This window comes from Sus scrofa, chromosome 3 (genome assembly GCF_000003025.6).
Source record: "Sus scrofa isolate TJ Tabasco breed Duroc chromosome 3, Sscrofa11.1, whole genome shotgun sequence".
NCBI lineage: Eukaryota > Metazoa > Chordata > Mammalia > Artiodactyla > Suidae > Sus > Sus scrofa.
The window spans coordinates 7,505,749-7,520,728 of record NC_010445.4 but is presented as its reverse complement, the minus strand read 5'-3'; the positions used below and the strand labels follow the sequence as shown (position 1 = coordinate 7,520,728).

The window sequence follows — 14,980 nt, the reverse complement described above, 5'->3', positions numbered from 1 at the left end:
AGAAGCGGCTTTCTCACTGTTGGCAATTCATGACGTGAACTCGCTGGTAACAATTTCAAGAACCTTTATTGAAACCAACATTCAAATAGTGTCTCAAGGGTGAAATTCTTTTTCAGCAAAACCAATTTAACTATTCCAAGTATATAAAAACATTTAAAAATTAATCTTGTTAAAGGTGATAATTTCCCCTCCCCCATTTTATCTGCTAAACTTCATTGCACCAATAAACAGGGAAGACCTTGTTCAATCATCTGCACCAAAAAAAAAAAAAAAAAGAAAAATTGCATTTTGACAAGTGCCGTATGTCAGCAATCACATGGAATCAGAGTGTAATTATAGGCTTAATGAGGCACAACTAAGGCTTTCAGTCTGACGTCCACAAACCCCTGGTGAATCCCCACCATCCCAAGATCCCCCGTGGCTTGACTTCGCTGGACTAAAAGGCACAGGGGCCGTTTACCTGTGATCAACGAAATGACGCGGTACTTTTGGAAAAGTAGAAACGGGCAGTAAAATTAAGGGTTTACTCCCAATCATTTCAGTAGTAGTCTGGCTTGATCAGCCTGAGAAAGAAAGATTACATTTCTGGTTCTTGTTTCCGAGTTGGGCCCCAAGGGCTCCTCAGTGGAACAGAAGCTATGGAAGCCCCTATGAGAACAGGTCAAAGGTGAGCTTATTGTAGAATTTCCACAGGGTGCTACACAGCATAGTTCACAGGAGGAGCTGAAGAGTAGTGTTTATCGAGTTTTCAGATAGTAAACGTAGAAATGAGTATAGTCTGTACTTGTGTGCCAATTTAAAAGCTTTACCAGTTATTTAAAAATATACATAAATATATATATATAAATATATATATATATATATATATATAATATGGTCAGGGAGACTTTTTACAGTTCCTCTTAATAGATGAGTCCTTCAATTTGTTTACAAATCATATATAAAGGGAGCAATGGATGTGTGGCAGAGGTAAGTCAGACACAAGCACTGCCTGGTCCAACCTGCCCTCTGACCCTGCCACAGCTGGAGTGGACCCAGTCCTGACTGCGTCTCCGGGGAGGCAGCAGTTGGGATGGCAGGAGGGGGCTTCCGACGCTCCTATTTACAGCCCTTCTGAAACCCGTTCTCCTTCAAGCCAAACACAATCCAGTTGTGTATCAAGACCGGATCAAACTAAACACCAAGGAAACAGATGGCCAGGAACGCTGTCTGTCTCTCCTCTGCAGCAGGACAACAGAGAACCCAGAAAGTTCTAGAGAAAGCTGTCTTACCAAAAGAGTCGTTATGTGCAAGCTAGTAACTTCATACACGTATGTTGAGAACGATAAGGGCAAGTGTTTCAAGCGGCAGGCACTCGAACTTGAGAGTGTGCCTCGTGATAACAAGTGTTGACGGCGGCTGGGGGGAAACGGCAGTACTACGGCCGGGTCAACACAAACAGTAGCTGGGGGTTGTCCTATACCCATCAAGTCAGACAAGTCAACTGCCCTCCCAGGAGCCTGGCTTTCAGGCACACACTTGTGCAAAAATCCCAGTTAAGCACAAATAACATTTCTCTCATGAGCATGTGGCACAGTTCACATTTGCAGAGTAACGTCATCTTCCCTGACACAATATTCATAGTCTCCAAACAAACACTGACTTTTATCTTAAGTTCTCGGGGTCCTCTACCTGTGGGCGGCCATCGTCCGGGCGCTGGGCCCCGTCCTGGAGGGCCCTGGGCTGCTCGGCCTCTGCAGCGGGGGGCCCGGGGTGCTGCTCTGGGCTGTCAGCCTCCGGGGCGTCCTGCCCGCCTGACAGGTGCTCCATCTTCTCCAAGTCGTCAACGTGACTGACCGAGCTGGTCTCACTCACAGCATCCGAACCTCTCAGGGACCTTTTAAAAGGCTTTTGGCCTATAGGAAGATCAATGAACAGCAATGAGTGCTCGGAAAGGGGCACTTCTGCAATAACCCATCACTTATCATTATTACTTTTTCTTGGCCGAAGCACTGAAAGCACCCAATCCTAACCACTAGGCCACCAGGGAACTCCCAAGCCATCACTTAATTACACCTGCTTCAGCAGAAATCACTGGGATTACCGGCTCTGAAGCATTTAAGTGATGAGGCAAGAACTGAAGCTGATATGACACTAACGTGTCCCCAGCACGGGGGACGTCTGAGGGAACATCTGAGGGAATCGTAGTCAGGAAAAGCTCGGGAATAAAGGCCTGGTTAAAGACGGCGCCAGCTCTCCTGCCCCTGCTGGCCCCGCGGAGCGCTGAGCCCGGGGTTTCTAGGGGCTCTGAAATGGCTAAAGGGCCATTGACAGCAGTTCTTAAATGAAGAGAAATAGGACTAGGGTTGAAGAACCAAGAAAACAAAACAACGCCAGTAATAGCAAACGGGAAAACCATTACAGGATGCAAAGGTCCTACTTTCCCAAAAGAAAAACAACCAACTGCCTGCAGTGTGAGCCAACTCAACACGGAGACTGGACATACCTGGGAGTCTCTGTCTGGTGCGTGCGGCTGACGGGGTCTGAGGCGGTGTCACTCCAGAGCCTTGTACTTTGTAGACGTAAGTGTGTTCCGTGGACTCCAGGGAGCCTGTGGGCAGGGGGCGTGCAGGGCGCTGGGCAGGCGGCCCTAGAGGCCCCACTCGGCCTGCTCCCTGGTGAGCTTCCCACGGGACACAGGCAGGAGCTGAGGGGGCCAGCTGGTGGCTGTGCCCCCCAGTCCTGGCGCTGCTGGGGTGTTTCAGCCTCGCCCCCCACCCCATGTATCCCATGAGCGTGTGACAACAAGCAGCCTGCAGCGTGGCTCCCGCATGCCTGGGGAGCCAGACTCCAGTGGGAACTGCCCTTCAGCGACAAGGGCCGGGGCCTCTGTGCCAAAGGCTGAGGCTCGGTGGGCTAGAAGTCTGGCTACCCGTCGCTGCCATGTGACAACGCAGTCATCGTTTCCTGGGAGGGGCCTGGGGGGTGCTGGGAGTTATCCCACCGCCTGCCCGCTGGGACAGGAATCCATGTGACAGCCTCTTCCCCAGACCCCAGTGATTGCCAACACTTGCGGGTTGCCTGGTGGGACTAAAATGGCTCCACGCTGCCGGCGACCACCTCCCACTGCCCCTGCGGGAGCAGCCCCCGGCCAGGGCCAGGGCTGGCAGGACAGCAAGGAGCCAGACCCCCGGACACACCGCCTGAGGGATCTGCCGGACCCGGGGAGGGAGCTACGGGGGCGGCGGGCCTGCTTCCGTGCCCACTTGGCTGTCGGGCACGAGGGGAGGGCACCGGAGCCCGGGGCAGACTCTCCAGGTGAAGGAGCCAGGGAGGGGGCGGTCCTACCTGCCGTCAGGTTAAAGGTCCTTCCCTTTTGTGAAGCTTGTACCGGAGAAAACCAGTTCAGCACGGACCCGACCACAGGGATCTGCCGCAACACCCCCTGCAAGGCACGACCACTGCTCCAGCCCAGCCTACGGGCCGCCTGGCCGGGCCACCGGGAGCCCCCTGGGGCCTCACCTCTTCCAGAAGCCGCTCCTCATTTGCCTTCTGCAGTTGAACCTGAGCTTCCTGAATTCCCTTCCGAACCACTTCAGTCATGTTTTCCAGAAGCTGTGTTAAGACCAAGAAAGGCATCGCTTGTTTAAGCTTCTTGCTGGGGGCCTAGGACTAGGAGTTGGGGGCATTTTTCAAGAGTGTGCTCGTAAGCAGCCCTTCGAAGTCCCGCCGGAAAACCGGACAGTCAGATAGAAGAGGTCAAAATGCTAAAGGAAGCCTGAGACATACTTGGGTGAGCAGCTCATTTACCCTGGAACAAAAATAACTGTCCCTACGACCTGAACGTTGTATCAACAGGAAATAGACACACCACACAACATTCGTGGAAATGGAGTCAGAAGTGACACAGGCAGGTCTGGAAGAAGCTTCAAGAAGTCCATCCTGGAACGGCTATAGCTGTTCAAAGTCCCTTTTCTTTGGCCACCAAAAGTGAACTGCGTGACATAGGCTTCTGTGTCCCTCCTTCTGAGTGAGCTCTAGTGACTGGAATACCTGGCATGGGGAGCATCTTTCTTTTTTTTTTTTTTTTTAAGAGGATTTTTTTCTGTCTTTTTCTAGGGCCAAACCGGCAGCACATGGAGGTTCCCAGGCTAGGGGTTGAAACGGAGCTGCAGCTGCCAGCCTACACCACAGCCAGAGCAATGCCAAATCCAAGCCACGTCTGTGCCCTACACCACAGCTCAGGGCAACACTGGATCCTTAACCCACTGAGCAAGGCCAGGGATCGAACACACAACCTCATGGTTCCTAGTCAGATTCGTTTCTAATGTGCCACCACAGGAACTCGGGAATGTCTTTTAAGCCTGGGAGCCTGGTCCTCCCAGCCCATGGGCCACGAGAAGCAGATCTAACTACTGGTGGGAAGTTCTATCATCAGAAGCACTGTCACATTCAGCCTCAGGACCAGCTCCTGTCAGGAACTCTGCCCGGCCCCGGGGGCAGAGGCGATGGCCTTGCCCTGAATGCTCAGCCCCTGCCTTCTGGCCACGTCACCCACTGCCTCGCTGGCTTCCGTACGTGGGTTCCCCAGGGGGCAGGGACTGCGTCCAATCCGCCAGCATGCCTGCCTCTGGCACGCAGCCCAGCTCACTGGAAGCCCGGATGTACGCGCAGGCAAGGAAGGAATGAACAGACGTGGCCGGGGGTAGCATCGTCCTCCGAGACCCCAGCCGGCGGCCCAGGGGAAACCCAGAGATGAAGGAGACACCCATCAGTCTACGGACCCTCGAGTTTTCCTCGATTTCTCGGGCTGTGGCGGCGATGGTCTCCACTAGCTCAGAAACGTCCACGTCGTCGCTGGCCATGCCGATGTAAATGCAGCTCTTCATGCTCTTATACTCGGGGCCTGTGGGAAGACAAGGCCCCCTCGCTTCCGAGTCCTGCGTCAGGAGGCAGGCCGGGCAGCGGGGCCCCACGCCGGGGGTTCTGATGAGGAGCCGGGAAGCGGGGGCGCCTGCAGAGGGGCAGGGGCCACCTCCCCCTGGGAGGGGCAAAACCACGCAAGGGAGCCCAGGTCCTGCTAAGCCGGTGTGAAAACAGCCTTCCGAGGCTCCCAACTGACTCGCAGAAGCAGTACTCACCCATTTTAAATGTAAGGTCAGATTCCAGTTCATTGAGCTTTTTCAGGAGTCCAGCATGGATTTTCTCCCCTTCTGGATCTAATTTCAAACTGTTCTTATCATCATTCGCGTGTTCATACCTATAAACGACAGCAAACAACAGGACTTCCAGAATCCCGAAGAGCTGCTGTCTCCTCAGACCCCAGGTTACAGGTGGAGCAGAAGCTACTGGACGTTGCCCCAAGTGTGGGATGGGAGAAAGGGGCCTAGGAGCCGCTCGGAGGGTCTGGAGGGGAGACACCCTCCAGCCCGCAGCCGACAGCCAGGGCCCCGGGGCAGGAGTGCGGGAGAGGCCGGGGCGGGGGGTCCCGCCGGCAAGCACCGGGCAGTGGCCCTCGTCCTGGTGGGCGTGGGGCCGGAGGGCGGGCGCTGCCCAGCCCCGGGACCTGGGTTCCGGGGGGGACGCAGTGCGCTGGGCCCTGAGCGGGGCACCGCCCCTGCAGACCCTTCCCCAGGAAGGACACGCAGCGACGCCTTCGTCAGCGAGCTCCCGCTGGGCGCCGTGCCCGCTGCCCTGAGCGCACGCGCAGGAATGCCCCCAACCCCAGACAGAGGGCCTGAGACCACGGTCTTCATCGCGGACTTCTAAGCTGGGTCATCAAATGACCGGCCTGCGCTCCTCGGCGCGTACCTGACTACCCCTATTCCCGGCCAGTTGGGGTCATCAACGTATAAGAGGCCCGCCGTGCCCGCCACCTCCTGCTTGAACTCCTCTCGCAGCTGCAGCGTACAGGTCAGGAGCGGCAGCTTGCCGTGGATGCAGGCCACCAGCTGGTCCATGTCCTCTGCCCGGGTGCCTAAAGCTGGGGGTGAGCAGAGAACGTGAGGGACAGGCTTAGGGAACGGCTGAAGATGACCGGGACGTGCCACTTCCACTGTCACAACATCAGCGGCTCCAGGTACATCTGATCAGCTGGAGCTGAGGGACTGAAGGGAAAAAAAAAAAAAAAAGCCAACAAACCCAGAGACCAAAGAATGTGGTGGTAAAAATTCAGAGCTGGCTGGTCCAGGTGTAGACACAATTTTTTCTTACACAAAAGACAGCATTAGTTCCGCCAATGTAATAAGTAATGCAACCCTAGTGGAGAAATCACCCTTCTCAGAACGGCTGTGCTTCCGTCAGGCTATCGACGTCCCATCGCAGCTTAGAAACAGGCGACCACACAGTCTCGCTCCTTATTAACATCATGGAGTGAGAGAGAGAGGTTTTTTGGAGGGAGTGGCAGGAAAGGGTGGGTGACGATGACAACAGTACCAGCCACTTCGGAAGGTCAGAGCCTAAGAGGCCTCAGGGTTCAGGGATCCAAGAGACCTGGCAACATCGCTGTGCCCACTTCCACCGGTTCAAACTCTGTACGTGATCTAAGCCTCTATATGCGCGGCCCGGGGTGTCCATAGTCGGCTTCCTCGGTTTGAGAGGCTCAGCCTCTGGGGCTGGGTCCCCTGCAGAGCAGGAGCAGAGACTCCTACGGGGGCCGGAAGCCACCGGCCATCCTCACGATGGCCTGTCCTTACAGGACAGTTTGCACTTCCCTATTTCAACATCCTTGAGAAAATATCTTTCAGGAAATGTTGAGAACACCTCATGAAAAGCCATTAAATATTTTCTAAAAAGGTTCAAATCATCTCATAAAAAAAGCCAAAAAAAAAAATTTTTTTTTTTTTTGTCTTTTCTGGGCTGCACCTACAGCCTATGGAGGTTGCCAGGCTAGGGGGTCAAACTGGTGCCATAGCCGCTGTCCTACACCACAGCCACAGCCACGTGGGATCCAAGCCACAGCAACAGAAGATCTGAGCTGCATGTGCGATCTACACCACAGCTCAGGGCACTGCCAGATCCTTAACCCACGGAGCGAGGCCAGGGATCCAACGTGCATCCTCACGGATACTAGTCAGATTCTTAACCCACTGAACCACAGCGGGAACTCCCACAGATCTTTAATGTCTCTCTTCTCAGCTCACTCTGAAGCACCTACTATTTGCCAAGCACTACCCAAGCCGTTTCACACACCTGATCTCATGGTTTAATCTTCACGTCACCATGAGGCGCTGGGGAGCAGCCAGAGAGAGGAAACTTGCTCTAGGCCACATGGGCAGGAAACGGCCGGGGGACTTTCTGTCATCAAGGTCCCGTGCTTTCAGCTGTACTGCTTTCTAAACTGTCTACAGCAGTGCTTCTCAACCTTCACCAGCCTGTGCCGCCCAGGCTCCCTTCCAAAAAAACCCAGTAACCAGTATCCTCGCAGCTGGGCCGGGCACTGGGAGTTTTCAGAGCTCCACAGTGATTCTGATGTGCGCTCTAGACTGAGACCCACTGAACAGTACAGAGAGGATCACAGCACATCGAAATGTGGGCATTCAAGTGACTTCAAAAGTCCCTTTTCTGGAGTTCCCGCCATGGCTCAGCAGTAACAAGCCCGACTAGTATCCGTGAGGTTGCGTGTTTGATCCCTGGCCTCGCTCAGTGAGTTAAGGACCCGGCGTTGCCGTGAGCTGTGGTGTAGGTCACAGACATGGTTCAGATCTGGGGTTGCTGTGGCTGACAGCTGCAGCTCCAATTTGACCCCAAGCCTGGGAACCTCCATATGCCATGGGTACGGCCCTTAAAAAAAAAAAAAAAAAAAAAAAGAAAAGTCTCTCTTTCTGAGAAGTCACCCTGGAAGGCTCATTTACCTAAACTCAGCCCAAAGGGAAAGGAGATGCCTCTCCAGCCAGAAAAGGGAATATCACAAGGGAAGGCCAGCCAGCCCCACAGCCTGGACCCAGAACCAAATCGCAGGCCACCCACGGAGACCGGTTACCTGCCGCTGTCATCAGAGGGCTGAACCGCACGCATGTGCCCTCGACCTCCAGGTCCATGACTGTGAGGCCGCTCGCAGGCACCAGCTGCTTCAACTGCTCTCCCAGCTGCAGAGAAAGGGGCAGAATGAACAACTCCTGCAAGGGGGGGACACGCTTCTCTGGACCCACCCTCAAGCATTCAGCCCAGACCCAAGAGGCTCCTGGAGGCCAGTTTCTTTTAATTTTCAATTTTCTTTGAATATTATTGCAACTCCTTTAAAAAAACAGTAAATCTTTTCATTTTCCTTACTAAAAAATACAAGTCCATTGTAGGAAAAAATCTAGGCAAGACAGGTGAACAAAAAAATTACCCACAATGCACCTGTGAGAAACACCCACTGCTGACATGTGGTCCCTGCCCCCACCCCTTCCCTGGCCCGGCCCTGGGTCTTCTGTGTATTTTCTCTTGTCATGAAACCGATATTCTACATGCCGTGCAGCAGTAACCTGCATTTTTTCACAGAATTGATGGTGACTGTCCCCCCTCCGCCACCACCACGTGACTACACGGTTAACTGCGTGGTGTACCGAAACAGTTCACCAAACCCCCCGGGTTGGGCGTGTCCACTGTTTCGCTAGGATTGGTCCTGCCGGTGAGTTTTTACGTTGTTTAGAATGTTCTTTATACTCATGTCCTGGTGCCAGGCTGCCAGAGGTATGCAGGCTCCGGCTTATGTGCCTTCTGGGGTCACCACACAGGTGCTCCCCCAGGGGCTGCACTGCCTGCCTGCTTGTGAGGCCTCAGCCAGCAGCGAGGAAACATCCCCGAAGGGAGAGTGGGGAGGCGCCGCCACAGGCCTTGTAGCGTTTGAGGCAGCGGGGCTTCTTAGGACGCACAGGCCGAAGCCGTGCGCCTTCTCAGGAGGCTCCCCTGTGGGTCTCTGCTTCCCCGGACCCGTGCCAGCCACCCTTACCCAGCGGTTCAGAGCGTCACAGGAGTGCCTCTCCCGGCCGACTGCCGAAGGGGCCACGCTGGGCGCAGGGACGACGTTAGGACCTGGATCTGACACAAGCACAGAAAGGGGACTCAACTCCCAGAATCGGAGCTAACGAGCCATCCCCAACCCGCCTCACTTAGCTCCCAAAAGATACCTGAGAAAAGTCTCAGGTATCATGGGAATGAAAGGTGCATCTTACAGTGAGAGCACAAAACATGGGGCATGCACATGACAGAGCACACAGCCACCAGTGAGGAAAGCTGTCACACTGGCAACACGGACACACCCTGAAGACACCATGCTGAAATAAGCCAGTCACCAAAAGACAAATACCGTCTAATTCCACTAACATGAAGTAGTCAGTCTAATTCACAGAGACAGGAAGCAGAACGGTGGCTGCAGGGGCGGGGGTGGGGCTATGAGAGTTAGTGTTTAATGAAGTTTCAGTTTTGCAAGAAGCAAAAGTTCTGGAGAGCTGCTGTACACGATGTGAATATATTTAACAGCACTGCCCTTTACAATTAAAATGGTTAAGATGGTAAATTTATGGTTTGTTTGTTTTTCTCTTTATGGCCACACCTGCGGCATATGGAAATTTCCAGGCCAGGAGTCGAATCAGAACTGCAGCTGCCAGCCTACACCACAGGCACAGCAATAACAGATCCAAGCTACATCTGCAACCTATGCGGCAGCTTGAAGCAACATCAGATCCTTAACCCACTGAGCGAGGCCAGGGATCAAACGTGCATCCTCATGGATACTAACTGGGTTCTTAACCTACTGAGCCACAGGGGGAACGCCTAAATTTTTTATTTTTATTTATTTGTCTTTTTGCCTTTTTTAGAGCCACTCCCATGGAATATGGAGGTTCCCAGGTGAGGGGTCTAATCAGAGCTGTAGCCGCCAGTCTACGCCAGAGCCACAGCAACTCGGGATCTGAGCCGCATCTTCGACCTACACCACAGCTCACGGCAATGCCAGATCCTTAACCCACTGAGCAAGGCCAGGGATTGAACCCGCAACCTCATGGTTCCTAGTGGGATTTGACAACCACTGAGCCACAACGGGAACGCCTAAAAAAATTTTTTTAATGTGTTTCTTACAAAGGGTTTAAAGCTTTCACATTTTTTTATTATGAAAAATACAACACTTGAATATATTCAAATAGGACTCTTAATTTCATTTAAAAAGTTTTCCTTGCAGGAGTTCCTATCATGGCTCCGCTGTAATGAACCCAGCTAGCATCCATGAGGACGTGGGTTCGATCCCTGGTCTCACTCAGTGGGTTAAGGATCCGGTGTTGCCATGAGCTTTGCGCAGGTCGAAGACTGTGCAGGTCACAGACGTGGCCCAGATCCCGCATTGCTGTGGCTGTGGCATAGTCCAGCGGCTACAGCTCCGATGCAACACCTAGCCTGGGAAACTCCATATGCCATGGGTGTGGCCCTAAAAAAAAAGCTTTCCTTTCAAGGAGTTTTGAGGGGAAATCAAAGCGTCGTTATGTTAGCAGCTGGTCTACAAGCACTGAGCCCCGAGCAGGGAGTTGGAGCCCCGCAGCCTGCTGGGCCTCACTGCACAACTGCGCTCCTTCCCTCACACAGCCTAGGGGCCTGCTCGTGCAGGGCGCTGTGCCAGCACAGGGCTGAGCTATGAGGCAGACAAGGTTTTTCTCAGGTTACTGTTGACATTCTTTTGAAGAAACAGCACAAAGAAACAAAATGAAATCACCTTATATTGCTGTTAGGGCTGTGAAAAAAGGAAAGGGCTCTGACACAATGCCCGGGAGTCACCTGGGACAGGCCAGACAAGGAAAGCCTCCAGGAGGAGGCGGACCCTGCCGAGACCTGGATGGTGAGAGGAGCCAGGAGAGCAGGGGAGCAGCAGTCAGAGGTCTTGCTGCAGGAGAATGCTATGTTCTAGAGACTCAGAGAAGACCCGTCTGACGGAAGAAGAGTGAGAAAGAAGGAAAGCGGCCTGAGAGGAAGTCAGAGAGGAAGGCAAAGGCTGGGACCCAGACACCCCATCCATCTGGAACGGGAAGATACCACAGGCTTCAGGGCAGGGGAGTGACGGGATGGCGAGATGGGGTGTGTGGAACGTAAGAAAGTGAGAGGTCACTGGACAGGTGAAAAACGACAGTGCCTGGAGTTAATTTCAGTTTCTAGGGAAACTACATAGGGGGCACTTGGGACAGTCTTTAAAAATTGAGATTCCGGAGTTCCCGTCGTGGCTCAGTGGTTAACGAATCTGACTAGGAACCATGAGGTTGCAGGTGTGAGCCCCGGCCTCGCTCAGTGAGTTGGGGATCCGGCGTAGCCATGAGCTGTGGTGTAGGTTGCAGACGCAGCTCAGATCCCGCATTGCTGTGGCTCTGGCTTAGGCGGGCGGCTACAGCTCTGAAATTGAGATTCCTGGACCCAATTTACTGAATCAAAAAACTTAGGAAGTAGGAGTGTTCCTGTTGTGGCTCAGCGGTAGTGAACCTGACCAGTATCCACAAGGATGCAGGCTGGATCCCTGGCCTCGCTTGGTGCGTTAAGGATCCGGCATCACCATGAGCTGTGGTGTAGGTCGAAGAAGCGGCTCAGACCTGGCATTGCTGTGGCTATGGTGTAAGCCAGAAGCTGCAGCTCCAATCTGACCACTAGCCTGGGAACCTCCATATGCTGCAAGTGAGGCCTTAAAAAACAAAACAAAAAAACACACACATACACAAAAAAAAAAAACAACTTAGGCAGTAGGGCTCCCAACTGTATTTTCAAGGAACTCTTTCATTCATTCAGGCACTAGTCCAGAGACTGGCATTTGGCAACCACAGGTTTAAATCACAGGAAACTGTCAGTAAAATGCTAAGGTAAACAGGTCTGGAGTTCTTGTGAACATTATTAAATTTCTTTTGGAAATGATGACAAGATTTTAGCAATCAAAACATTCTGGATTACAGTACTTTTCTTGTGGTTCAGTGGGTTAAGGATCCAGTGTTGCCATTTCTGTGGCTCAGGTCACTGCTTGTGGCATGGGTTCGATCCCTGGCCCAGGAATTTCCACATGCCACAGGTGTGACCAAAAAAAAATCTGGACTATCTATTTGACTTACAATGGTTTCAAATTTGAAACCCTTAAACACAGACAGAAAGATAACCCTCTTTTTAAAATCACCTACCTGAGCCTGGTAATTCCTGGAAAAATCTGAATACCACCACTGGAGAACTAAGCTCATCTTCCACCTGAAAAATGGACTCTGATTATTACCAAGAAACAGTAAATTCGCAACACCTACATAATCAAACAGTGAGCTTGAAAAACAGGCTACAGATGTTGTACTTAATAAACACATAAAAAAGTTCAAAGGTTAATTTCAGTTTCTAGAGAAACAAAAATCAAGGGTTTAGTAAAATTCTTAGAAACAATTATAAGCCAGTCCCAAGCTGAATTATAATATCTGACACTGGGGTGTATGTGTGGGGGGGGTCCTTGGTAGCCTAGCAGCTAAGGATCTGGAGTGTCACTGCTATGGCTCAGGTCAGAGCTATGGCGTGGGTTTGACCCCTGATCCAGGAACTTCCATGAGTGTAGCCAAAAAAAAAAAAAAAAAAGAAAAGAAAAGAAAAAAAGAAAAACAGAATGGATACTGGTACAATGAAAATGAAAGGAGGAAATTTTAGTAATGATGACAAACATGAGTCTCATGAAAGATCAAAAAGACAAGGAAAAAGTGAAACTAGAATCCATGTTGAGAGTCAAAGCTTTCAGGAATCCAGAAACGATGCCACCTCACGAAGGACTGACTGGAACTTTCCCACTCATACAAAAAGGTACAAGTACTTTCCCCTCACCATGTAAAACTCTCCAGGCAGGATGCAAGTGGAGACCTGGATCTAGCTATTTCCTAGATCACTGAAGCGGTGGTTATACTTGGGGCAGGCATCCCACAGTTCAACTAACGGATCTCACAGCGGATGAAGACCGCTGCTGCATTAGAAATGCAGAGCCCAGGCTCATGCTCTCCCCTGACTGAATGTGCAGTCAGGCATCGGCGGGGCAGCGGGGCAGGACACTAAGGGAGCAGTGGTGCCCTTGACAGACTGTGGGATGTGAGGTACAGGGAGCGGGGGAGAAGAGAAGGTCTCTAAGCATTTAGCAATTCCAGCACTACAATTCTAGTCTCAAAACCTATCTCCCAAGGCTCTGCCTGGGACGACACACTTGTCGGACCTTCGTGGGATATGCCAACCGGAAAGCCAGGAGGCGGATGACCCAAGCTCTTGTCTACTTTTCAAAGGAACAGTGGATTTGATTCAGAGCAAGCAAGACGTACATTCAAATCTGCCTTTTGGGAGTTCTCGTCATGGCTCAGTGGTTAACGAATCCGACTAGAACCATGAGGTTGCAGGTTCGATCCCTGGCCTTGCTCAGTGGGTTGAGGATCTGTCGTTGCCGTGAGCTGTGGTGTAGGTGGCAGACGTGGCTCGGACCCTGCGTTGCTGTGGCTCTGGTGGAGGCTGGAGGCTACAGCTCTGATTGGACCCCTAGCCTGGGAACCTCCATATGCCGTGGGATCAGCCCTAGAAAAGACAAAAAAAAAAAAAAAAATCTGCCTTTTACTGAGCCAACTCCTGTGCTTTCCTATCTACTATCTCCTTTAACTCCCAAATAAATAAATAAATCTATCAATACCTTTAAAGATAGAGGGGTTTAACATGAATATAGAATGGAATAAGCCCCCTGAGAAAAGAGGAACAAAGTGACAAAATTCTACACCCACTCCCCGATTCTCAGTTAGGATAAGGCAGAATGACTTGAGTGCCAAGATTTCTATAAGTCTTTTTTTCTTATTTCTTTGAGCTCAGTGGTCTCGAATGTCAGGGTGCCTAAGAAATACAGGACAGGGTTATATACAAGGAATTCTGGTTCTGACAACATGGTAGATCAAGCTAATGCTGAAGCCATCAATTCCAAATACCTGAAATGCTTGATTAAATGTAACCAACATTCTACAATATTTTCTTAGCCTCTTTCCTGAAAACTCCATCTTGTCCTTCTTTATTTTATCCCATCTTCCTGCTTGAAAAACAGTCACAGTTCTGGTGAATGACTTAAGCTTAAGAACAAAGACTGTTATGTGCCTAAAGATTGGAGTAAAAGCTTAACCTTTTACCAGCTAAGTGGCTTTTAAAATAGTAAAAGAACTTATAAAATAGTAAAGGAACCCTATATCCTCCACCCATAGCCCCTCCTCACTTGATCTCATCTAAAGAGCACAATAAAAGCAGTGTGGTTTCTTGAGGCAGTGCTCTTGGTCCCTGAGACCTTGAGTCCCCCCACCCCGGTTCCCACATTTACTGTCAAAAAAAAAAAAAAAAAGTAACCAACAATCAAAAGAAGTTCTAATCATGGTTAGGCTCACTAAAAAGGTGAATCCAGAAAGAATACTCTAAGCGGAGCTGCAGGGGCTGGGGGGAGGGGAACATGGATGGTGCCCGCAACTTGGCTTTAACCCTCTAGAGTGGGATTTTTAAGCCCACGTGAGGGGTAGTGCTGAGCGTACATAAAACCAGGACCCTTGAGGAAACCCTCTTTTTGAAAAGAAAGACAGAGAAAAACTCCACCCGCTGATCAGTGAGAAAGCTTAACTCTGCCTGAGGCTCTGAGGTTCTGTGTAGAGAGAAAAAGTTCTCTCAGAAGCAATGAAGGTGTGCGTGGCAACTGGGCGTGAGGTCCTCTGTGGTGCAGGACACCTGGAGCTGTGGGGCGAATACAGACAAATGGACCAAGGCCAATCACCCAAGGGGGCAAAAAACAAAAAACAAAAAAAAAAAAAAAAACAAAAAAACCAAAAAAAAAAAAAAAAACACCTAGCTTATAAGAGAAATTACAACACACACAGGGAGCAAGAGTCAGCAAACACAACTGAAGGGACGATTTGTGGCCCTGAGAACCAAGACACTAAAACCACCATCAGAAATAAACAATGATCACTGTGTTTAAACAGAGAAATGAAGGACCAGGAAGTTTTTAAAAAGATGATTAAAGGAGTTCCCA

The 14,980-nt window shown here is 51.1% G+C and overlaps 1 protein-coding gene across 1 annotated transcript in view; it reads right to left on the bottom strand.

The window, feature by feature from the left end:
- Positions 48-14,980, bottom strand: part of PDXDC1 (pyridoxal dependent decarboxylase domain containing 1) — a 55,408-nt gene continuing 40,475 nt past the window's right edge. Inside the window, exons 14-23 of the mRNA XM_021086178.1 lie at positions 12,102-12,165; positions 8,915-9,003; positions 7,961-8,066; positions 5,791-5,962; positions 5,121-5,239; positions 4,764-4,885; positions 3,502-3,594; positions 3,328-3,424; positions 2,486-2,590; positions 48-1,895 (exon numbers count right to left, since the gene is read on the bottom strand). Coding sequence (XP_020941837.1) covers positions 1,645-1,895; positions 2,486-2,590; positions 3,328-3,424; positions 3,502-3,594; positions 4,764-4,885; positions 5,121-5,239; positions 5,791-5,962; positions 7,961-8,066; positions 8,915-9,003; positions 12,102-12,165 — 1,218 coding nt within the window. The 3' untranslated portion in view covers positions 48-1,644. The remainder of the gene's footprint in view (positions 1,896-2,485; positions 2,591-3,327; positions 3,425-3,501; positions 3,595-4,763; positions 4,886-5,120; positions 5,240-5,790; positions 5,963-7,960; positions 8,067-8,914; positions 9,004-12,101; positions 12,166-14,980) is intronic.